Source organism: Malus sylvestris, chromosome 5, assembly GCF_916048215.2.
Source record: "Malus sylvestris chromosome 5, drMalSylv7.2, whole genome shotgun sequence".
Lineage (NCBI taxonomy): Eukaryota > Viridiplantae > Streptophyta > Magnoliopsida > Rosales > Rosaceae > Malus > Malus sylvestris.
In genome coordinates, this window is record NC_062264.1 from 5937148 (window position 1) to 5963764 (window position 26617).

The following is a 26617-nucleotide window of genomic DNA, read 5'->3' on the forward strand; positions in this document are numbered from 1 at the left end:
GGAATTACACGGATCTGAGGGTTTGTGCTTTTCACGCTACTCCTATGTGATTGGTGTGGTGCCGATGGATGCTTCTTTATTAAGATTTTGATTCATGAAACAAGTGATCGGTGTTAATCACCTGTTCTTAGCTTGGGAGGTACTTGTAATCTATATTGCGCGACCCATACATTTAGTAGGCTTTCAAACCGCAAAATGAGGCATGCCTGGGCAGAATCTGCTAAATACAAGCAAGCAGTGTACATAACATTACCATCTTCCGCTGTTTTCACACGTATCAAACAGAAGTGCTTAATAGTACTTCATAGGTAAAAATATAAACTAACGAATATTCATGCACCAACCCTTTAAAGTTTAATATCCAACAGACCAAAATAGAATATCCCAAAGTTTACAACTACTTGCTCACAACATATCTCCATTTTTTTTAGACTTCATCAATTCCAGCATGTGTTCGCACCGTTTGCCCCATTCTCTTTCAAAGAACTTCATGTTCTTGGTGTGCCATCCTCAAGCATTTCTGCACCCCCTTGTTGAAGATTTTAATTCTGCCGGAGAAAAACTAAGTTGCATTATCATATCTTGCCCTCTTTTTCCTGCACCAAACAATTAATTTAGAGCTTATAAACAAACTTCAAAACCACAACTAATAGTGTAACTATGCGGTTGGTTGCTGGTGCCTATCAAACTTGAATACCAAGCCACACAATCACACTTAACTGTTGCACACTATTTTCAACCTCATCTTTGAACCCTCGCCCATGACCCTGCAACAAAGTACCCCCATTTCGCAAACGCAAAACTGTAAATATCACACTCATAGCCATTAATAAGACCTAAGGGTACCTGGCCATCTTGTGTATGACCACTGCTGCTACTGCTTCCCTTCAGCGCCCCCCAGTACCAGGAACACCAGGCATCGTACAACTCCCTTTTTTTTTTTTTTTGTGAGAAAAAAAACAAGAAAACAAGCATTAAGATCACTTATAATATCATTGAGTAGACAGAGATGGAAAGATAAATAAGCGGGTATGACAGCAATAACACCACATGTGTGTGTGTGTGTGTGTGAGAGAGAGAGAGAGAGAGAGAGAGAGAGAGTTCTGTGCAAACTGCAAATCAAATATCTTCTACATACTTCACATCCCATGATTATGAACCATGGGCTGATTCTTTTATTCAAAAAATTTAGTGCAATGGATTCCAGATTCATAGCTTGCAGATAAAGCTTATAGAAATGATTTGCAATTTTTCTATCTTGCCCAACAGATCATTTTCATAAACAAGAACACAATACAGGAATATTATCAGGTAAAAAGAAAAAAAAAAAAGAAAAAAGCATTGCATACTCACTGTAATACTATGAGATTCAAAAACAGAACTTAATAACTTGGCCATTACTAGTTACATCCAGAGAAAACAAACCTATCCAGCCGAGGAAGATTTTCTTTCTTCCAAAATACATCAGGCTTATTGTCGTGCTTGTCCAACCGATCACTCCTACAAATGACAAGACCAGAAGTTTTGAGTTAAGCAAAAGTACACCAGAATAGATCCATTATAACCCTACCAATCAAAACTAAGTTCGCTTCATACCAAAATTTCACATGCTCTCAGCCTCTCAGGCTTCAACTTAGAAGAGTGAAGAGGCTCAACAACAACAACAACAACCACAACAACAACAACAAAGCCTTTTCCCACTAAGTGGGGTGAAGAGACTGATATAAAAAAACATAATCCACATTATTCAGGTTTTACCATGTTTAATTTAAAAATATAAATGATTAGGGAAAAAAATTACAATCATGAGTGCATGCAAGCAAATCGGAATGCTATGCGGCAAAAAGAAAAGTGAATCAAAATGTAACACAAAAGAAAAAAGGTAGTAAAAAAAATAACTATTGAATTCCTTTTGCTCGGAACATAGGACGTGATTCCTTTCAGCTACCCTTAATTTTAACATCTCAACCTTAACAAGCAATCTCTTACAGCTAGGACAAACTTTACCATTTCATGGTAAGATGCTTACTAATAATAAGCTTCTAAATACAAACCGGGAGCAGTGGTAATTGGTTTGAGGTAGGATAGCACTTTAAGTCACGGCTTAATGAAATTGAGAAACAACTAAAAACCTATAGAGTTAAGATCTAAACTTGCACTCACACACGAAATTCAACATGGATTAACAGAAAAGGTCAGTGGTGCACATATCTTTGTCCATTTTCTCCAAAACCAAACCATTATTTGCTGAAACCACACAAGGAATGCTGTGGAACATGAAGGCGAACAAATAATGGATAAATTGCTGTGACTCATCCATACTAACATTTAGGAACAGTAACATGCTACCCTATAATATATCACATATATATCACCAACAAAAATACAAACAGTGCAAATACGAGTTAACTATTATAAGAAACGGGGAAGGAGTAAGTTTGGAATAGGGATGTCCAAGGGAATTGGAAATAATTGCTTACGTGATAACTGGTGGGAAGATGATTGGATCAATACGTTGACAGAAGTAGTACGTTCCCTTGGCCTTAATATCAGCACAAAGGAATTGATTGTCAAGATGGCCTGAGATGGACACTTGGAACACCACTACACGTAAACGCCACAATTCCGAATGTTCAATGCCAGAATAACACAAAATGCACATAAGGCCAGCGTCGTTGATTTCAGTGATGAAGGGAAAGCAACCGTCCAGAGGAGGAAGGAATATGTTCTCAAGCTCAACTAGATTCCGACCCGGTCGAGGGATGCCATATGAATCCAACCGATAAGTAAGAACATCACCAAAATCCCCTTGATGGACAGCAACCAAAAAGTCCTTGAATCGTGCTGAAGTAGGATGGGGTTTATATGCGATTTCAAATGGATCCTCCCGACTGTTCCATGGCTCCCATTTCTCTTCGCGAGTGTCGAACACGTAAGACTCAACTGACCATGTCTTTGTCACCACGAGCTTGTGTCCCAAAGCATAGTAGTGATGGGCAGCAGGACTAGTGACAGTCTTACCAACGACAAAGGGGGGGTTCGGGAGAATTTTCCACTTCCCATATTCGGGATTATAAACCTCAAAAAGGGCTGGCCATGTTTCTGTCATATATCCCCTGTACTGTAGGGACAAAACATAAATTTTGTTCCCGAGGGTAATAACAAAAGGATAAAATTTAGGACCAGACAACATGGGTAGATTACTCTTGCATGGATCATCAGTGGGAGGATCACATGCAATAACATCAAAGTTGGGCCAATAATCATACCCTAAAAGAGGATGCGGGCAACCGAACTGACCCCCAACAATATAAGGGTTGGAACCCACAAACATATATCTTGTTCCGAATGGCACCATGCTTCCGTCTGGATAACAAGAAGCATTCACAAGTTTAAAATCCGGTCTAGAAGGCCTCCGAGCCTTCTCCAAAGAGCTCCACGCCAATAATTTGCTAATATTTAGGGAAAATAGTTCATGGTTCTTCTGCAGATACAAAAACCAACCCTTGTCCGGCTCCATCTTAAAAAAATTCTCCCTGTAGGGTAAAAGGTAAAAAGAGATCATTGTCAATGAAAGAATTTAAATTAAACCGCTTAAAGAATTTAGTTTGATAAGTACTATTAAAGTAATGAGAGTAACCAAAGTTAACAAAGACGCATAATATCATACATCATGTTCATGTAAACAAGCAACGGACGAGCAAAACCCTTAAAATCCAAATTACCCACCTGAAAAAGATAGTATAGATTAATAATAATAATAATAATAATAATAATATTATTATTATTATTTAGATCCGTGTGTGTGTTTAGATTAGCTCAAGAGAGATTGAAAACGGGATTTGCTAAGAGATTAGATGAGGGAGGGGTCAAATAAATTTACACCCCTCGGCCAAAATAACCTGGAGAAATTAGGAAACCGGAGAACAAATGGGTGCTGAGTTCGGTTTCTGGAGGTTTCTGATAGAGCTCGAATCAGATATCTAGAAATATGAGTGAGAAATTTGGGAAAATGTCATTTTAGAGGTTCAAAATGGATTTATGTTATTGATATTAAGGTGAACTGTGAGAGAGAAGAGAGAGATCAAGGTGGATTCTAATTCTGGTACTGTTTATTTTGACGAAAAATCATATTTTTACATTAAAATGTCAATGATATTATTCACTTTATCCTTTATTTTATCATTATCATTAAAATTCAAAGTTTTCAAGCTCTTTTTATTATTATTTTTTTATTAGCATCACACCAAGTGTTCAATAAACCCTACATAATATTTTATTACTAAATAACTTATATACCCTAATATGCAATTACTATTTAGACCATATATGAATTAAAAAAAAAAATATTTTCTGAATACACCCCAACTATTTGTCAATATGTATTCTAAGATTGTTTTCTTTCAAGCTTTTGAAAATACTCTCACCTCAATTATAAAACAAAACCCTAACTAAAATCACAACATAGTTAATGAAAAATAGAGGTTAATTTTGATGAATGAAATATGAAATCAATGTTTTGGAGGCTTCGACGTCGTCTGTAGCTCTGTCACTTGGGTATTGACTACAACATCTGTATAATTTGTAACTTCGACATTGATTCCAACATCCATATCATCTGTAAGTTTGAAACCAAAATGTCATCTCCAACTTTTGTATTATTAGAATTTAAAAAAAAAAATGCATGTGCTTATATATTTCTTCATAAATACATCTCTTGATGTACAGTTTCCCTCGCATGAAAATCATTTAAAATCTCTAATTGATATGCAAAGGGAACTTTTGGGTGGAGCTTTAGATTCCACGCATGAATCGTAACACTAAAATTTATTCTTTGATCCTACAGTTGCCCAAAAATATTCAAACATTAAATAAGCAAGAAAGACAATATGGGCATATACTTCTTCTCATAACGTGATCCACATATTTGAGAAATCTATGACTATCTTCTCCTCCAAAACTCTAGCAAGTTCTTTGCAGAAAAACAAAACACCAAAAACTATTTGAATAATGTAATTAACGAAGAGTTTGATTGTGTAGGGTTTAAGTAGGGTGTGAGGTGTACGTAGAGGGCTGTGGGGTGTAAGGGTAATATTAGAAAATAAGTGGGGTGTATTAAGATAAATTTTTAGTTAAAAAGTAGATGTAGGGTGTATTAAGTATGTGGAGTGTAGTCAACAAAATGTGGGGTGTTAATAAAACAAGCCAAAAAATTGTTGGTTTAAAAATTTGTTAGACTTTTGTTTAAAAATTTAAAAATTTAAAAATTTAGAAAAAATGTTAGTCTATGACCTATAATACTGTATTCAATTGAGAATTTGAGAGATTTAAATTGATTTATAAATACATAGGTTTTTATAGAATTTAATTGTAGAGATTCTATGTAAATTTTTTATTCAATTCCACCGAAATCTCATAGAGAGATGTGAGATTTGTGGATGTTTAAAATATATTGTGAAATCTCTCCAATTCCGTCTAATTCCTCAACCTTTTCAAATTCTTTAAAGTCAAATTCTAATTGAATACATGTAGAATGTTATAAACTTCTTTAAAGTTCTACATCCGGATTTCTAATAATTTTTAATAAACTATCTTCAAATCCTGATTGAATATGCATTGAATTTTAGAGAATCACTTAAAATCCTGATTGAATACACTAGGGGGCTGTATTCAATTGGGATTTTGAGAGATTTTAATTCTTTCAATGAATCTAGAGGTATTCAATCAGGATTTTAAGTGATTCTCTGAAACTCAAGGTGTATTCAATTAGGATTTTAAAGAAGTTTATAACATTCTAGGTGTATTCAATAAGAAATTGATTTTAAAGAATTTGAGAAAGTTGAGGAATTAGAGGGAATTTGAGAGATTTTCTAGTGTATTTTAAGCATCCACAAATCTCATATCTCCCCATAAGATTTAGAGGAAATTGAATCAAAATTTTACATGAATATCTACAAATGAATTAAACTCCATAAAAACCCATGGATTTATAAATCCATTAAAGTCTCTCAAATTCTCAATTGATTCCTTAAAAGAATTAAAATTTCTGAAAATCCCAATTAAATACACCCCATTTAGTTCAGCACTGCCCCAAATTCTTATCCAGTTTAGTCCAAGCCAATTCATCTTAGTCCATAAATTAGTCCAATCCGAGATAATTCAGTGCAACAAACGCACCCTAATTCTGTAGCACCTAACCACAAATTTCTCTATCTTTTTTATGAGTTTAGATAACTTTACACCCCTTAGCCAAAATAACCTGGAGAAATTAGGAAACCGGAGAACAAATGGGTGCTAAGTTTGGTTTCTGGAGGTTTCTGATAGAGCATGAATCAAATATCTAGAAATATGAGTGAGAAATTTGGGAAAATGTCATTTTCGAGGTTCAAAATGGATTTATGTTACAGCTACTAAGGTGAACTGCGAGAGAGAATAGAGAGATCAAGGTGGATTCTATTTAAGAAATCATAAGCAAATATACAATTATTGCGATTGGATCGAAGTTGGAATTGAAAATGAGTATAAGGAACCAGACTTAGCAATCAGATATTGATATTTATTTCGGAAGCTTTTTCTAGAGTTCCAAAGCCCAAGGTCCATGGCTTTATCCCACTTCTTTTCAAACTATAAGTGAGTGAACTCACTTATAAAGGAACCTTTCTATAGAGGTTTGGGGGATGTGGGATTGGGAGTCCCTCACAACTTCCAACAAGGTGTAGGCCTTAAGGCTCGCAATTAAAATTAACAAAATGTTAGGCGTGCCACTGTTATCTCAGTATAACAGATATAGAATAGGTGTGTTTTAAGTCGATTTACTTGTGCCCCAATTTACTCCAACTCCTTGTTATCAAAGGATTGTCACAGATGAGTTAAGTCTGTACTAAGTTATTTTTTCTTGCCTTGCGATCAAGGACTTTCACTCATAATTTTGTATGATCAGATGAAGGGAGTCTAGAGCCCTCTTTAATCATTCAATTGGTCACAGTTAAACGCTTAAAGGAGTAAAGTTAACTTGCTTAGCCAGATCTGATCATAAATGGATCTTAAAGTGAAAAACAATTGCAAGTGAGTTAAAACATAACAGAATATGCATTTAAACAAACTATAAGTACAAATACAAGAAAGTCGGGCAAGATTTCACCTTGTTGGGCAAGGTCCAAACCTTTTGCAACCACTTCTTTTTGAGTTTGTAGAAGGGTCATGGGTATTCAGAAATGGAAATATAAGCAGGAAGTACATATAAAGTTTTCTAAAGGGATTCTGTACTACAAATTTGGGAGAAAGTAACAGAGCTTCTAATCTTGCCAAAAGATGGCTTTCTACGAGGAGTCTATTGCTAAAAGGGTGCAGAATTTGGACAAAGTGCAACTTTCTGGGTATTGCTTGTCTAAGAGGCAAGTTTGTATGTCTTGAGTTTGATTGGTTGAGTGTCCTTGTCTCTGATGTCTTCTTCCCCTTTTATAGACGATTTGGCTTGACTGCCTTTAGCCCTGTTCTTGTCCGAAAGCTTTTGGAGGGTAGTGAGTCATCAGCATTTTACTTGTAGTACCACTAGAAAGTGCTTTTTGGGTGATAGTGAGTTGATCTCCATCACTTGTCACTTTAATCTTAGGCATGCGACCTATGCTTTAATGGAGGAGGCACAAATTTGCTACTGGCTTGCCGACTGGGCCTCGGGCAAAACTCCATCCTTTTTAACATCTTTGGGCCATATTCACTTGTAAAACCCATTATCAAATATTAGCCCAAACAGTGCCCCCTTTAATTGTTGGTAAGTCTGCAAACAGAGACATTAATAATGATTAAATTCCAACTGCATGTTTTTACTCGAGACTTGCACCACTTAAACAACCGTTTTCGAATAAACCTTTGCACTAACCCACGTTTTCCAACGTTAACTAACTATCCCTTATATAACCTTCATTTAAACTTCTCAGCTAAACACCTTAGCAATTCTTATTCTCTGAGCCTCCAAAATTCCCAGATTTTCCAGAACTTTCTTACCTTCACAATTCATTCTTACTTTCTACCTTCAAACTTTCTTCCATTTTCTTTCAAAAATCAATCAATGGCACCCAAAACTGTTCGCTCTTCATGCGAGTTTGGCGAGGGGATCGTTAACATGCGCCGCCTACTCAACGGCTTTCATCGCCCTCTGACCTGAACACTTTAATTTTCTTCGAGGAATGAGGAGTACACTCTCTGGGGCCTGCTTGGACTTCTTGTTACACCCACCCCTAATTTAAATTGTATTTTCATTAAGTTTCAGATTATCTTGCTTTTAAAATGATTTTTGGGTCTTAAATGGTGTGCCCAAGGGGCCCACCCCCTGTTTTGTCCCCTGGTTCTCTTTCCTTTTTCTTTTCCTTTTTCTTATTTTCTTCTTCTTCCCGACGCAACTCTCTCTCCCTTACACTCTCTCAACTCTCTCTATCTCAACCCCTCCGAGGGCTTTTCTTACCAACAAACATCACCATCGTCTTTATCTCGTCGCTATGAACTCAACCATAGTCTTGGCATCTTGGAAGTCGAACCATGAAGCCCCGTACACGAGCTCCAACGAAGACCGCCACTTTCGAGGCAGTTTTCAGCCAAACCACGACGAGTTGGCCAGCATGCAAGGTATCAATCTCTTCGTCTAGCTGAGAACTACAACTTTCCTTTTTGTTTCACTCAATTTCGTTGAGTATTGAAGAAGTTATACTCATTTGAATCTTATCCGGTGACCTCCAAGGCTTTCGAGGCATTTTTCGGCCAAACCACGACGAGCTAGACATCGTGTTAGGTACCATTCTCTTCGTCTCTTTGAGGGCTACAACTTTTGTTTTTGAATCACTCGATTTTATGGAGTTTTGACAAAGTTCTGGCCATTTAAAGTTGGTGTGGATTTCTGGCCGAATTCCGGCCTTCTTCATCCTTGGGTCCGGCGACCCAACAAACCCAAGCCCTTTGGGCCTTTCCTGCCGAGCCCAACCCAAAACCCATTTCAGTTTTATTATTTATTTTATTAATTTTTGTAAGTTAAAGGCCTTTGGGCCAAATTAGCTAAGGCCCTAAGCTTTTTTATCTAGAAACCCAAAACCCTTAGGCTTAAGGCCTTCGAGCCTTTTTAACCAGAGCCCTAAGCCCTCTCCTCTAAACCTAGCCCACCTAATTAGCTAAACCCAAACCCTTTATGTGGAATATTCCGTCATGGAATATTCTTTGGAATATTCTAAGGATATTCTGTTGACATTTTACGAAATTTATCCAGGACCCTTCTTAGGGTAATTTGACGTTCTTAATGCATTTCCAATGTCCGTTTTCCCAAATTCAATTGCTATTATATAGTTTTATTTATTGGACTCTTTATGTGCTTAGGGGCAATTATAGTGGCATTTCTGTTTTTGCTAGCTGCGTGACTTTTCGACGGCGAAGTATTGTGAGTGGACCCCTTCTGAAATTACATGATTTTATAGTTCAATTACATAAATGAATAGCATGCCTTACGAGTTTATGTTTTGATTTTATGTTAAGCATGTTCATTGAATATGTTGGTTTTTGTCTCGTGTTTTTGGTGAGGAATTAATTGTTGGCCTATATTGAGCTATATTTTAATATATCGTATTTTCTATAAAAACCATGAACTGGTAGACTATCTGATGTATGACGATAGGATGCTAGAATGTGTTTTAGAAACCCCTATTTATAGTATAGACGATGAATGACTTTATACTATGAAGTGCTTATTTTTTAGAGGCGTAACTATTTGTGCGTACCTAGTGGACACTATGCCGCCTGGGGCGAGGATCTGGTGTTGGCAGATAGGCCAGGAGAAATAATCTCTAGCGAAAGGCTGAGGGACACAGAGACAGGCATTGAGCCGGGAGTTATATAATTATTCAGTGATCTTACTAGCAGCACACCGCACTTACGATACACGCGATGATTTATATGATGTTTTTCCGCGTTATACCTGTTGAGATGTTTTATGGCATGCTAGAGTTTAAGAAAACCTATCACTTATTATGTTAGTAGTTTTCATTATATATAAACCTGGGGGTTAGTATGTTCATAATTGTTTTTGTATTATGTATATATATGAACTTGGTCCACTCACCCTTGTTTTGCACCCCTTTTCAGGATTTAGAATCAAGGTGTACGATCCTGGCGTCAACGTCTTTGCTTTGGCATATTCGAGTCCTCTTGGTGTAGGACCTACATCCTTTTATTTATTCAATTTTATATTAATTCTTTTAGAAATCTAGTTAGTTGTGTGCTCTGAGCATGTTCCTAAATTATTAATTCATTGTATTTTAAATTCATAACCCTTATTTATTTCTTATTCTTAACTTTTGTATCAATTAATGGCTTTCGTCACCCTCGGGTGTCGGCCAGCACGTGTCTATCCTGGTATTTGGGGAAATATTGGGGTCGGGGCGTGTCACTTTTAAGGTACCTATTACTGTGGAGAATAACATGCCTAAAGCTAATTGGTTCACCCCAAACCCATATTTCGTCGAGGCTGGTATCTCGGCCTCCAAGTGGTCCACTCATTGAAGGGGCTTCCCATTGATGAAAGACAAGGGCTGGACGTAATGGGTGAATGAGCTCGAGCCTCTATAGAAGAAGAAGTGGATGAGCAATGGTATCTACGAGCTCATCATGATCTCCAAGGTTACTGTCATTGCCAAACCCGAGCTTTTGACCAAAACTCTTCTCTTCTGGAACATGGGAACCAACACCTTCGACTATCGAATGGGTCACATGTCTCCAACCATTCTCAACATGGCCCAAGTCTTCAGGCTAAGGCTCTCGGGCAAATGCGTGGATGTAACCCATGACTGGTCTTCTCTATCTTGCCCGACTATTGAAGGCTCGAACGCTTCTGACTCCATTACACAGTTGGAGTACACCCCATCAACCTTTAAAAGTTATGAAACATCCTTTACTGGTTTCATCTCGTTTGCGAAGAAAGCTTTCAGTGCGTCTTCCCCTATTGTGGATAAGGATCAGGAGCACATATACTTCCTTCTGTACTAGCTCAACAAGCACGAATTCCCTAACAAGTCTAAGAGAGTGAAGCTGGAGTGGATTCCATTGGTGTAGGCTCTCCATTCCTTTGACAATGTGGCCACAGGGCCTTTCTTTCTTTCCTACCTCTACCACCTCCTCTTTGAGATGACCAGAGGCGAGCCTTTTGAGACCAACCTCAACTAGCCAACTGAATGGCCCAATTGTGGCTCCAGTGGTACTTTCTTGAATTTCGGGAACCAAAAGTTCCCCGAGGGCGTGGCTCTTGCCTACATCTTGGCCGAAAAGTCTCATACCAACCACTCGACAATATTTCTTCAGAGTTTGTCGAACTCGAGCAGACTTGGAGTGGGGCGTTTCTGTGCTACGGAGATATCTATGATTTTCAAACCAAATCTTCCATGATGCTTTTGGGGAAGATGCCAGCAACCTCTGCAAGGAGAAGTTCATTAGTTGCATCTAGCAGAAGGATCTGACATGGGGAGTGCAGAGCGATTTTAGCTACGAACGCGAGCTAGAAGTCTAACACCCGAATTTCTGTGGTCGGCAACTTGGCTTGAAGCAAGCGATTCTAGTGCCTTTCTCTGATTCCATGCACTGTGAGACTTCTTACCGCCTCCGCTCTCCCTCGGAAGTGACGTTCTGGGTAGCCCAGCGCAGTCTTGAAATGATGAGCAAGATCGCCCTTAAACCTGTGGTGTTGAACTTTGAGTGCACTTCATCCTTTACCACTTGGTGGGAAGCCAAATGGTCGAAGAAGTATGGAGAGGACATTAGGGAGGCCCATGTTCGCATCTTCAGGCAGCTCCTCATCAAATCTTTCCTGAATAAAGAGGAGCTTGAAAACTGGAAAGAAGAGATCCACTAGAAGAACAAGCTTCTTTTGATAAGTATATCTCATTGCGTTTGCTTTTCTTTTGTAATGTTTTAAAGGTCATTGACTTTGGTTCTCACAGCCCAAGGCAACACTGAAGAAATGGATGACGGGCAAGAAGAAGAAGCTGCATATGCATTTGTCCTCTAAGAGGCTGCAACTAAGGTTGTGAGGCAAAGGGATGGGTCTAGCCATGCTGCTGGAGACACTGGAGATATCTTGAACTTTTTAGAGATTCGGAGGTTGAGGCCGCGCCTGAAGTGGAGGCTCGGGTACCTAGGTGGATAAGGGCGACAATGGTAGAGTCCTTCGAGTCCGTGCCTGAGGAGCGACCTCAACCTCACCTTGCTCTGCCTGGCTAGATAGTAACTTCTACGAAGAAGAGGACCAGATCTCAAACTTCCAAGTCCTCTAAATCCTCCAAATCTTCCATATCTTCCAAATCTTTCACCGCCCCTCCAGTTGAAGCAAGCATAAAAAAACAGAAGTCTTCCACTAAATGATCTCAACTTTAACCTTCTTTTCTTAGTTGCAGTTTCAATTAATCTTGGGGCATAAGCTAATACCTCCTTCTTGCTTGTAATTAGGGCCTCCAACAATCAAGAGACCTATTCTCACCCCCAGAGAAGGGCAGTTAGGCGTTTAAGTTCAACGAGAGGATAGGGCAATTCTTGATACCATTCTCGAAGAACTGAAGGTATAATTCCCATTTTCTAAGCCCTTAATCATTCTTTGAATTTACCTTCTTCAATACCTGTGCTGACTCTTTACTTGTTTTCTCGAAATAGGACACTAGAGGTGAATGGAGACTCAGCCCGAGCCTTCTTCTCCTTCAGCCCGAGCAGCACAGTTTTCTCTTTTTTGAGCCAAGCCTTTAAAGGTATACTTTTATTCCACTTATGGTTAAGTTTGTGGCATTCTAAATGTTAACAAGCTCATTTGCTCTTTTTCTAAGCAAAGGTTGAGGTACCAGCTTCTCAAGTCGGGCAGAGCTCAACTCCTACTTATTTTGCTCCCCCTTCCCTTATAGTGGTGACTCCTACCTCCCAGTTCAACCCAACCATCGGGGAGTTGTTGCACTACATTGAGGATGACAATAATTTTGTAAGTATTTTTCCCATTAAGCCCTTCTGAATCTTCTTTCAAATTTTCTCTTAATTTGTATTCATTCCTTTATTTTTTAGCCTTCCCTAGTCCACGAGGCCCCCAATAAACCATCAACTATCTTTGAGGAACCCATAGTCCCTGAGATCCCCGTGGTCGCAGAGGTAACTAGCCCAAGAGCTCCCCCAAACTTCTTCTCGGGCTAGCCCGCCTGCTCCTTCCAGGGTGGTTGTAGCGATATAGGCTTTCTCCAAAGTTCCGGGGTCTTCACAGGTATACAAATGTCTTTTACCTTTGTCATTCACTTATACAAATTGTCTTGCTAACACTTGTTTTTTCTTTTGGTGTAATAGGTCTCTAATGAGGGCTCGGGCGACTCTCTTCCTCCTTCAGCAAGCAAGGTTGACCCTCCTCAACCATCAAAGGCAACAACACCACCTCCACATATCTCTAAAGTTCCAAGCTCGACTCGGGTTACCAACTTTCTTTTTTGGTTTTTCATTAATCTCAATCTTAAACTATCCTTCTAACTTATTTTTTCTTGGTTAAATAGGCCTCTGGTGATATTTGAGCAAGTCTCATCCGCCCGTGGATGGCAAAGCAATTTTTTTGAAGCCTTCTAAGGCTTCTGAGGTCACATGGATTCCCATCCCTCGGCCGAAGAAGACCGTTGTTTTTGCCACTTCCACCTCTAGGCTTCCTTCCTCAATTTCATCTGAAGATGCCTTTGGAGGTGTTGGAGTAATGCCCCCACCCTTTGCTTCAATTCCTACAACAACCTATTTGCCTAAGCTTGTTAGAGAGTTCGGGCAAAATCCAGACTAAGCTAAGGTCTTTGAGGTGTCCCTTTGCACCTCAAGACCTTCAAGATCAGTGTCAAACCTTCAGTGCATGGGTGCAAAGGGATTTCAATGCTTTCTTCAGCCTCAAGGGACTCCAGGATGCTGAGAAGGCCTTGAACGAATTGTACAAGGCTCAACAAGTGTTGAATGTCTGGTACGAATTCTTCCTCAACTTCTTTGAGAACCTATGGGCATTGAAAGATCAACACCAGTGGGCAGATAGAGGATCCAACAGAGTGATTCTATAAGAAGAATCACTCAAGAACTTCAGCCTCTTTGAAGCAACTGGTGGATAAGGGCTCGACCATGAAAGCCTCTGAGATTCAGAAGCTAGAGAAGCAGCTCTCAGCCTTAAAAGCTGAGCAAATGACTCTCTCGAGCAAGCTATATCAAAAGATCAAAGAGGTGAAAAGGGTTAACCAAGAAATAGAGGATGTTGAGGCCCAGCTAGCCAATAGCAACATGGTTCTTGAGGACTGTTGGAAATGTGCCCTAAAGCCAATCGTATGATGATACTTTACGGACATTTCACATGTTAAACTAATCTAGTTTAATATAAAGGGCAAAGATTATTGTTTAAAGCCATCTCATATAAATGTTATATGCTTAAATGATCAATCCAAGAAATATGTAATTAGGAGAATGTGATCTAAAGAAGTTAGATTCATGAGACCATTCTCTTTCGTATACATATCCAAAATGTTCCTGATCATAGAATTGCCAATTGGGCATTGACAGTTCGTTAAGATCAGTACGTGCTATGTCTTCTCTTAGGGAGGGTGACTAGTCTCGAGTCATTGGTGTGACTGACACCAAGACAAGCATGTAGGTGCTCAATAAAGAATGAGTCCACTGAACGTGATCAACAAGGAGTTCTCGTAATGAGTTCAGTGAACGTGATCAACAAGGAGTTCTCATACTCATGTCATATGAGAACTCATGGTTGGGATAATGCAAAGTAGTCCTTTAACCTGAGTCATCATAGTTATCTTGTGGTTAGGTCCTTGATCTTTGACTATGTCAAAGTCATTTCATCAAAGGGTGTCCACGATATAGTTAGGGTTAAGCCACTTAGCCATGGAGGCAAGTGAATGCATAACAAGGGATCTCTAACCTGCAAACCGTTTGAGGGAGAATACTCTATGATATGATTAAGAATCTCTGGCCAAAGTATGAATGAGATTTAGGAAGTCGTTCCAAATCACATTCAAGTTAATCATATAAGTAAAAGAATCACATTGGATAATAGACATGAATAAACTATCAAACCAAACAATGTGGTCAAGAGTATTGTATTAGAGAAAGACCATATGTCATTGTAATCCTAAACTGAATAGGTTCTCCACCTCTTCTGATTAGCTTGGGTAGCCATGAGGTACTGCTAGGTGTCACTCGTGGTTTGTGGAAGCTTTAAAGGTGTATAATCATTAAAGGGAGAATTGAAAGTATGTTTCAATTCACAATCGATTTGAAGAGTTCTAATCGCCCACTGCCTCGCTAAAAGGAACCTAATGGATCGTACACCGTGTAAGGTAGAGATTGAAGAAACAATGGAGATGAGTAAGGATAATTAAATGGTTTAATTATTTATGGCTAGGATTAATTAATATGTTAATTAATCAAACGAATAAGTTCATTTTAGCTTTTGAGTAATTATTCAACCTTAAGGCCCATTGGGCTTATAACCATTAAGCCCATTAACTTAAGTTGTATGACAACTTAATGACTAAAGACTCAAAAGGGCCCAAACAGCCTAAAGCCCTTTGAAGGCCGGCCATATTGTAAATGAACGGGTTTTTGTTCTTTTTGTCACTTATATGAGTGGGTTTTTTTTCCTTTTGTCACTTATAGCCAATAGTTCATAAGGGTTTTCTAGAGAGAAAAGATGAGAACACAAAACTCTCTCTTCTCTTAGGAGGCGTGCCAACCTAAAGGAAAATAGCTAGCAATCTTTCTTCCTCTAGATCACTCATCTTTTCCTCAATGCTCTCCTTGGTGTGGAGACTTAGAGGTTCCCTATTTTGGGAACCTGGAGAATCCATTCTTTCATCCATCTAATAAGTCATGGAGCCAAGAAGCAAAGTTCCTGCATCCATATTCATGGAGTCAAGGAGTAGGAAACTAAGGAAAGAAGGCCCTTACATGGGTGAATATCCTTTGCTAAGCAAAGAGGTGCTTTAAAGGTATAAAAGTTTCTCAACTTTTTTCTTTAAGATTTGAGTTGAGTCTTGGTTCACCACAATTACTAGGCATTGAATTTGATGGGTTAAGTTTTGTTTTTGAGTGCATACAAGCATGATTCCACCTTTTAATTGTTAATTGCATGCATAGATGTTGCTTAAATGAACTAGTTTTCACAAATATTTCCTTCAAGTCGTATCAGAGCCTAGGTCTAGTAGGTGGTGAATCCCTTTGGGTTTTGTAGTTCATAGTCTTTCATTTGAATGTTGTAATTATTACAAGCTTTATTCTTGCTTCTTTGAATTTAAATTTTGCTTGAAAAATTTACCATCTCAAATGTTGTAGATGTAGTTCATATGAGCATGAATTTTGGAGCTAAAATTTGGTGCCATGTTTATGGGGAAATTCGGCCAAATCCAAAGGGTGGATTTTTGGGTTCATGTTTGTCTTGTTAAAAGTGTTTTAAAGTGACTTTTGGAACCCCTAAGTACCCTAGGATGTTAACCCTCTTTTGAATAGTGAAAATTTGAGTTTTATTGAGTGAAAACATTCATGAAGCTCTTATGAGTTTTCATGGATGTTCTTTAATGCTCTTGCTTTGTTCTTGCTTTGTTCTTGTTGTTCATGCCAAGAACAAGAAGTTTGTTGTTTTGATTCAAAAAGGTGTTTGGTTGTTTATTTATTTTTGTTAGTGATGGATGGTAAGATTTTTCAAATAACACCCATACTCTTTTTACTATTCACACCATACCAATCACTTACAACTTTCAATCACCTTTCAAACACACAAATCAACTCACACACACCATCACTACTCACCATGACCAGCCACCCCTATAATGGGGGTACTTTTAGGGCTTTTATGCAATTATATAAAGTTTTGATATTTTTGTGTATTTGCACTTTGACCCTGAAAGTTTAAGTTTTTACGTTAAGGCCCAAAATCACTAAAGGGCAAATTGTTTTGCTCCTTTAATGAAGTTTATCTATTTGTTGAAATTTTTGGGTTCTAGTTGTAATTACATGAAGTAGTGGACTTTTGTGTTTTTACAAAGTGACCTCAAAAGTTTGAATTTTGCAATATAGCCCAATAGTTGAGGTTATTGCATTTTGGCCCAAATTAGTAGAGAACAAAATAGTTTTGTATTTGTAAATGAGAATTAGATTTTCATTTCATTTAGCTCCATCTAAATCAAGTCTATGGATACATAAACCAAATGAAAATGTTGCATTCAAGTTCAATTAGTTAAAGCGTTAATTAATTAAAGAAAGGGTGATTATGAACCTAAGCCTACGATACTTGAGTTATGTGAATGATAGGAGCATATTTATGTGACTTAGTTAGCTTGTTTTCTTGCATTTATGTTGTTAGTTCCTAGTTATTTTAGTATTTGAAGCTATTTTCGTGTGTTTGTAGGTCCAATGGGCTAAAGTAGCAAGAAAGTGCAATTTGGAGCATTTTGGAGCTGTTTTGGGCTTGGAATGGATAGCACATGCTTGGAGCAAGGTGGATGAACGAATTTGAAGATCAAAAGAGGCTAGGAATGAGCAAAGAAATGAAGGAAATAAATTCAAGACAAAAGAAATCAAGGATCCACTCAATTCCATCCACATACAATTCTAACCACCAATCACCACCCACGCCACATACAATCCCAATTCACCCATCGTCCCATCCTTCATCACCCATTCACTAAATACAATACCCATCATCCCATCCTTCATCATCCATTCACTACCATTCATACTTTCAGCCATCCTTTCATACAATTCATCACTCAAACCTACACCCACACCTTGTGCCATAGCAAAGAAGAAGAAGAAGGAGGACCCTTGGACGCGCTTGCCAATCAAGTTGGATTGCTGGAACATTCTTAGGTGTAATCCATCTTTTGTTTTCCATGTTTAAGTTTAATGATCTTTGTTTTGCAAACATGAGGAGCTAAACTCGTTTTAGCTAGGGGAAATTCAAAGCCATGAATATATTTGCAATATAAATTGATTACTTCCAGTTGTGATTTCATAAATCATGAATGCAATTTACTTAACTGTTTGATTCATAACTTATTCTTGTTTGTTGATTAAAGATGCATACTTAGTTTGCATGCATGAATTTGATGCTAGAATATAAGGAAGTTTCACCTAATAGTTATGAACTTATATTCATAAGTAGTGGAGGTTGCTAGTCACAATCGTGTTAAGTAAATTCCTGGCAGGAGTATCATGATGTTCATAGTTACGAATGCCTTGTCAATGCTTTTGATTTTCACAAAGCTTAATGATCTTTGATTGTATCTCTATTATGCTGTTCATGTAGGGAACTATTGAAGAATAATTTGGTTGCCGATGCGTTATCCATCCAATTCAATGACTTAAGGAAAATCTGAGGGTTAATTAGTGTTGTTCACGGTTAATTTGGGGCGTTGAGGTTCATGGTTGATTGGAAAAACAACTGGGAATCGATTTGTATGCAAGTGTGTCATGTGTGGAGAAAGACCCTCTAGCTAGCCAATCACCCATATTTTCCCCCAATTTCATGCCAAACTTGTTTAAGTCTTTAATCTACTTGTCTTTACTTTAAATTCGTCAAAAACCCAATCCCCTTTACGTTGTTGTGTCAAATTAGTTAGAATCTGTCCAAACTTGTGTTTTTAAGTGTTTTGAGTCAAGTTAAAATCAATTTTCGTCCAAATCACCCCTTAGTGTCTAGTTTGAGTCTATTTGATTATTTTGTGTTGTTTTGAGTCTTTTTAGTTTGTTTTGAGTTCTTTGAGTCTAGTTAAGTGTTTTCAAGCCTAGTTTTATGTTTTTGAGTCAGTTTTAAGTAGATTAGCAATCCCTCCTAATCCCCGGCCTAGAACGATCCCTACTTACATCTTTACTACAATTGTCAATAAGAGGGTTTAATTTGTGTGCTAGTTTATATCACATCAGTGAAAGGCCGTCTCTCAAATTTGTTTGAACCATGGGAATGTGTAGATTAGATTTTGGTTGTAATTTGATTTGATCAAATGTTGTAAAAGAGCATAAGCTCTTCTTTACTTTAAAGTAATTTGATTTGGTCAAATGTTGTAATAGAGCATAAGCTGTTCTTTACTTTGAAGTACTCCTTTCTTGTTTTATTTGATATGCATGAAATTGGAGTAGTAGGGTCTAAAGCCCAGTAAGAAAACACGCCTTAATGTGAGTAAACGTGTAACTAAAATCAATCACCATCCGTAGACCGAGATCCAACCCTAGGCTCGTGTTAGATCGAATCAAAGGTTCATTGTCATTGTAAGGCCCTAAGGCAATTATATAGTCCATCAATGAATGCAAAGCTTATGTTAGTAGTACCATATACTCTTGCTTTGAAAACCGTTTAACAAGCATAGTGGGAGTATCACATACTACTAAATCAATCACATGGACCAATAGTTGTAATAGGACCAAATTGTTTTAATAAGATTAAAATGCATGCTTATATGTGATGAGACCTAAAAACCCTTAACCAAACCATTATTAAGTTGACAAGTGTGAAAGTGCTTTGAACACTCTTTCATGCCCTTCCATCGTGGTATGCTTCAATCGTTTGTGACTCATACACTGATTTCACCTTATCATGGGAAGTACAAAGTATGTGCTTACACTCAGGAGGAATTCTATACACATACATGAGGTTGTGAAGGTAGGAAACGAGAATGATCAACATCATATCATTGTGAGGTTGTTCTTGAACCCCGACCTGAACTTGTATGGTGTGAATGACTTAACTAAATGCAACGGAGCCAACATCATATCATTGTGAGGCATCATTCTCTAGAGGCCAAATAAGATGGGTACTTACATGAGATGTAAATGAGTAAGCGTACGCTCTCATTATTATTAATGCTAGCTAACATCATATCATTGTGAGGTGGGCTTGGTAATAGTGAGCCTCCTATACCCTACTAAGAGTTTCCTCCAAAACTCTCGAATTCCGATGAAGGATATGAAATGTGCCAAAAATAGTGGGTGGTGCTATTTGATTTAAAGACCTAGATCAAATAGCTTAAAATCAATCAATTTATATTCGTTATATATTTATTTATCGATATATTTGCAAACGCTATAAAAAACTTGACAAAGAAAAGCTAATGGCTTTAGTTTCCGAACTTGGTACCACAATCCCATAGATTTTCTTAAATGGATTGTATATGTACCAAAGTAGTCTCATCCTCACAATCTTCCTATTGATAATGTATCATTGGAAGAACATGTTAGATAAGTCTATCATAAAGACGACAACACAAACAACTAGTGCTTATTCCTTTGTTGTATGAACAAAGGAACTTGAGAAGATTAGCACAAAGACATGGACACTTATGGTGTCATAATTCTTCCATTACAAAACATTGTATGAAGAAATAAGAGTTGCTTTGAACAACTCTTAGTTAACGCAAACACTGGTGCTTGTTTCTTTGTTACATGAACAAGGAACTTGAGAAGTAAGCACAAGGGAATGGACACTTTATGTGCCATGATTCTTCACTTACAAATTGTTGTATGAAGAAATGAGAGTTGCCTTGAACAATTCTTGAAAGTTTGTAATCATGTTTAGAACATAATGGTTTATTGACAAAAATAGTCCATCAACATGGACTTATGATGATTTTGAATCATTCAATGTTGAAGTATTAAACCACTTTAAGAGATGGAAACTAGGCAAGGACTTTACCTTTGAGTCCCTATCCAAATGGTTCACTAATTTTATTGTAAACTATAGAGTGAATAATAACCGCACGCTTTCCAAATCGTTTGATGTGTATAACACAATTGAAATAAGTTTCAAGAGAGATAGTGGGAGTTTAGGGACCATGACTATTGTAGTCAATGGAGAAGTCAAATGAAGAAGGCGAAATAACTCTAAGGGAACAAACTTTCTTTATGAAAGGATGGACATTGGAAGGGGTATTTGCAAGAAATGTCTTGCAAGTGTCAAGAACACACCTTTCGAATGTGTTGTAAATTGTTCTTGAATAAGTTCAAAACAGTTGGTTCTTTTACTTGAATGCTTGATTCCGTATTAGTAACTATGTTTTACAATCGTTGTAAAATTGTGGCTAATAAGAAGTAGAAGATTAATGAGAGAAGAAAAAGTACTTCACATTTGGAACGTGAATAAAATATAGATCTTTGCGAAAGCAGATAGTACTTATATCCTCATATGAACTACCAAAGAAATTGGAAAAACAAAGATTGTCTTTACATTCCAATTTGAATAAGGAACTTAATTCCGTCACTATAAGAGATAGATGAATGTTTAGTTTATTAATGAATGATTGGATTATTATAATCTGATTGTTTGTCTCTATAATAGAGATGATGTGGTAGTGTTAACTGTTTAAAATATAACGATGCTTAAAACCCAAAAGGTTGCAAGGTAGTAACTAATCCCATTGAGTTGTGACACCTCTAAAACATAAATTACAAGTTGGTCATACATGGATGCTTTGGATCGTTAGATCCGGATCCAATGGCTTCTTGTTAAAATTGTATAAAGGCGAAATGTTCGAATCTTGATTCTTTTGAAAAGAAGAAGGAAACACAAAGTTGTTGAGGTTAATTCACTTAGATGTTAGTGGCACTTGTCCACAACATAATACTACTCATGTTGTATGACATTCACCGAAGATTGCTCTCGGTTGGACTATCGTTTATTTTGAATAAACACATGTCCGAATACTTTGCAAAAGGTTTTAAAGAATTCAAGAATGTAAGTTGATGAGTAAGACGTCTAAAGTATTTACCTCCTTATATTTGATCCAAGGAAAAATAACACTTTAGAAGAGTTTCCTTGAAAGATATCAAGGAAAATAGCATCAAATACCCATATATAGGATATATACTTCTAAGACAATATGATTGTCAATTAGAAGATCTTCCAAAATTTTCATGACTCCATAGGATGTAGTTGGAAAGAAAGACAAGTCTTAAGTGTGTTAAGATTTGGGGTTGTGTGCTAATAAGCAATATTTGTTTGAGAACAATCTTGTGGGATATCCTTAAATTAACCTTTGGACATCACTTCTATAAACCAACTAACAAATGTTATTTGTTGTGTAGTTCATTGTAGTCCTACAATAGGATTTGCCATCACCCTCATTGATTCTTCTAGGCCTAAGCACTTCAACAGAAGTCCATCTGGAGTCTTTCTTAGCAAAGTTCCATCCCGTATGACATACTTGATTGCTTGCTGCCTACTCTTCTTACTTGTGGGGAAAAAATGATCTTTCATGTACTGGGTGATGGGTGTTCTCTAGTCTTTTATCTCAGGCTCTTTGGTAATTACATCTAGGCTGAACCCTCTTTCAAAGATAGAAGAGAGATTTCTCCTTTATACCTCCACATCCACCTTGAACCTTCTTTCTTAAATCTGTGCTCCAGAAACCAACTGTGCCATCTTATTGGCAATTGAATTTGATTTTCTGGAAATATGATTGACTAAAATCTCAGTACCCTAATAACTCTACAATTGAGTGGTTGCCAAGTAAGAACCAGCCATGGTAATGTGTCTGCACTTGTAGTCTCAATTCAGCTGATTAATCACTAATTCGGAATCCCCAAATACCTCAACCTCAGTTGCCTCCATTTCTATCAGGATTTCCAAGCCAATTATTAACGCTTCATACTCTGCCCGATTATTTGTAGTATCTTGATATTCTATGAGGAATGAATAACAATGGTGAACCCTTTTGGGATCAATAATGACAATCCCAGCCCCAGCCGTATGTTGAGTACAAGATCCATCAAATTACAACCTCCAAGGAGTGATCCATAGGTTGGTTATCCTCTTGATCTCTTGTTGAATCCAATCTTCCTTGCCCGAGTGAGCATTACTTGGTGAGATCCAAATGCTAGCCACCTCCAGAGTTCCTAGAATGTTGACAAGTTCATCTTGTGATTCTTGGTGCTTGGTCAGGAAATCTGCAATTGCTTGTCCCTTTATTGCTCTTTGAGGTACATATTGAAGGCTGATCTCTGAAAGTGCTAGAATCCACTTTCCAATTCTCCCAACTAGCATTGGTTTTGACAGCATATACTTGATCACATTGGACTTGGCAATAATATAAATGTGACAAGGCAACATGTAATACCTTAATTTGCAGGCAGTGAAGTATAAAGCCAAACACAACTTCTTGATCGAGGAATATCTTGTTTCTACCTCAGTAAGAATCCTACTAAGGTAAAATATTGCTTGTTCATTCCCCCATTCGCTATTCTGAGCTAGGATGCTTCTGATTGATCTGTTAGAGGCAAAAATATAGAGCTTTAAAGGTTTCCCTCTCTCAAGTGGCATGAGCACTGGTGGAGAGACTAAGTAGGCTTTCACTTTGTCAAAAACCACTTGGTGTTGTGGGCCCTATTTGAACTTTCCTTGGTCCTTCAACCTTAATAGAGGAGTCAGTGGCTGAATCTTCCCCGCCAAGTTAGCAATGAACCTTCTCAAGAAGTTGATATTTCCTAGTAGCCTTTGCAACTGCACTTTGTTGATGGGAGAAAGTGACTTCATTATTGCCCAAGCTTTGTTTTTATCTACTTTGACACCTCTGTGATCAACAAGGAATCCCAAAAAGTTGCCCCGTTCTTACTCTAAAAGCACATTTCTTAGGATTCATTTTCAACTTATGGGTTCTCATCTAAGTGTTGCTCTTGAATTCTAGACTTGACCACAATGTCATCAATGTACACCTCCATGCTATGGCCAATTAAATCGTGAAAAATGGCATTCATTGCTCTTTGATAAGTTGCACTAGCATTCTTGATCCCGAATGGTATTACTAAGTACTCATATGCTCCAATATGTCCCGGGCACTTAAATATTGTTTTACGTATGTCTTCATTAGCCATTTTTACCTGATTATAACCGGCATTCTCATCCATAAAAGATAGAACTTTATGTTTTACAATTGCATCTATGGATAGGTCAGCCATGGGCATGGGGTATTCATCTTTAGGTGTGGCCTCATTAATGTGTCTATAGTCAACACAACATTGAACTGCATTAGTTACAGTTTTTAATATGGGTACAATGTTGGCCAACCACTCGACATATTTGGCAGGCCTAATAAATCCAGCCTTCACCAGCCTTTCGATTTTTTTTTTTTAACTTTTCCCTTTATCTCCTTTTACATTCTTCTCGGGGCTTGCTTCACAGGTTTATATCCATCTTTAATAGGCATTCTATGTTCTATTAAAGTGGAATCTAAACCTGGCATCTTTGTATAGTGCCAAGCAAAACAATCTTTAAACTCATGCAAAAGGCTCACTATCTTTGCCCAATCAACAGCTTCCATCAAGCCATTGAGTTGTATTGGCCTTGGGTCATCCTCAGTCCCCAAATTAATGGTCTCTAAGAGGTACCTTTGGTGCTGGCTTATCGAGCTCGGTACACAAAATTCAACTAAATCTAGACCCTTGGGCACCTCATCTAGCCAGTCTAAGTTATGTACATACTCACCTGTATGTATAGCTGATTCTATCTCTTCTCTAAAAAACTTTTTTTTTTCTCTGTTCTGGTTGCCAGAAACCTCTTTTTCCCACTATGTTTTTTCTCTGTTCTGGTTGCAACTACTTGGTCCAAACTTGGGCGACTGAAGATCATTATGTTCAAATATACCCTTCCGGGCTCATTCTTTGTGTATTCTGGCAAACTTGCCATGCTTACCCCTATCTTCCAGTTTCTACCACATTAACAAGTGTTGTCATTGGTTCAGGCATCGGATAGTCTCATTCCATGGTAGCTGGCTGATTGGGTTCTGCATAAAACATGGTTGATAAGACATAAGCCATATTCACATGAAAATTGATGGGGCCAGGTACACCTTATCTTATCTTTCATTCAATTTGACACACAAACTCATCCATCCATGCATATTCCTCTTCTGGTAGTATCAATTCGGGAACCTCCTCCTCTTTGGTTATATTAAAGTCATGCAGTTGCTTTGGGGTTCCACAATGAGTGTCAACCAACAAGGTGAAGGTATCCCTCTTTCAGGTGAAATGGTTCCAAAACGGATTGGTTCTGGGCTCCATCTTGGTGTTGGCATCATCACCACATCCTCTTGTGCCTTTCTCAAGATTCTATACTTTACTAGATGGAGACTTGGAGGCACATGATCTCATTCCCCTTCAATTTTGCTATTAGTTTTCTCTACTTCTTTCTTACTTTTCCACTGGAGTTGATTTCTTCCCCCATGAGGTACTCTTTCAAACTTGACATTCCCTAAGGCTTCTAATATGGTAGAGATTTTTAATGAGTTCATGTGGGCTTTGTACTGCCTCTGAGCTCTCCTGATCATAAGGGCTCCCATTTCTTTGACGGGTCTCTCATCCTTTCCCACTATATACCATTTTCGCCCAAGTCGGGCAGAATATTTCTTGGTGACTGGAGACACCGGATTCATTATTTTCTCTCTCCACCCTTGTTTCACACTACCATGGCAACTTGGTGGGAAGGTCTTGCATCCACCCATCTTGGTATTTTTACCTCTTTGTCCTACACCTCTTCAGAGGCTTCATAATCTCTAAATACTTCGAACAAGCCCTTAGGTCTAGAGTCTCCTTTCAACCTTTGGAAAAACATTTATGAAGGTCTTTTTCTCAGATGCCCGCATGATACTCTTGCGGGCCTCTTGTTCTTCTTTCTCTCTTCTTTTGATCAACTCTTGATCAATGATAGCTCATGTTGTTGGTACTTCTAGCTCACACTCATACTGGCATTTACTACATAACTACTCCATTCACTAAGGCTGCTTTAGGTCTGTTGGGCAAGCCTCTAACCTCTTTTGTAGGCCTGGCAGCTTGTTTTCTTTCCCTTTTTACTTCCCAGGTGGCCTTTGTCTTCCCTTTCTCATCCCAGTTCAGGTTGATCATGTTTATTGGGGCCTCTGGGAAGGGATATGTATTTATCATCATATTTGCCTGGGTTTTCTCCAATAGTAACTTTCCTTTTAATTATTAGGTCTTGTATCCAGTCTTTGAATTGTACACAGTTGGTTATAGAATGGTTAACGGTGTAGTGCAATTTGTAATACTGTTTTCCTCTTTTTCTTCTGACTTAGGCAACTTTTTGGTGTTGTCGAGCACAATCACTCTTGCCCGCATCAACTCCTTATAGATCTCCACTGCTTTGGTCAGATCAAAAGAATAAGTTTGGTATTTAGGGGGCTTCATAGGCACGAATCCTCCATCAATCATTACTACTTTTTGGTGTTTAACTGGCTGAACCAAACCTTTCACCATCAAAGGCTTGAAGGGAGTGGTCATCTCTGCTGCACATAAATCTATTCCTTCTTCTCCATTGTTATCACTTTCTCCAACCCCTGAACCTTCAAACTCAAATTGGTGAATTGCAGCTTTGTTTTTATAGAAATAAGGCACCTTAGATGAGTGCTTTACTTGTTGTTCTTCAATCAGTAGTTTCTCATATTTCGTGGCTGCTATTACTAACTCCTACAATTCACTAAATTGCACATCATAGAACTTCTTCCTCATGAGTAATCTTAATGCCTTCTGAGCAATGGATATAAGTTGGGCATGGTTGATAAGGAACTGGCATCTCATCATTGTCTTTCTAAACCTC

At 38.0% G+C, this 26617-nt stretch overlaps 1 protein-coding gene across 4 annotated transcripts; it reads right to left on the minus strand.

The window, feature by feature from the left end:
* Window positions 1-207: 207 nt before the first annotated feature.
* On the minus strand, window positions 208-3970 carry LOC126621279 (uncharacterized). 4 transcript variants are annotated; one of them, XM_050289679.1, is made up of 6 exons: window positions 3730-3970; window positions 2481-3536; window positions 1426-1500; window positions 847-931; window positions 721-767; window positions 208-596 (listed from the first exon to the last, which is right to left on the minus strand). In XM_050289679.1, the coding sequence occupies exons 2-6, from the start codon at window positions 3518-3520 to the stop codon at window positions 563-565; spliced, it is 1281 nt and encodes a 426-aa protein (XP_050145636.1). In that variant the 5' UTR covers window positions 3521-3536; window positions 3730-3970; the 3' UTR covers window positions 208-562. The 4 variants fall into 4 exon arrangements, with proteins under 4 accessions (XP_050145636.1, XP_050145634.1, XP_050145633.1 ...); XM_050289677.1 differs by lacking the exon at window positions 3730-3970 and adding an exon at window positions 3671-3696; XM_050289676.1 differs by lacking the exon at window positions 3730-3970 and having other exon boundaries at window positions 2481-3569.
* Between the last annotated feature and the right edge of the window lie 22647 nt (window positions 3971-26617).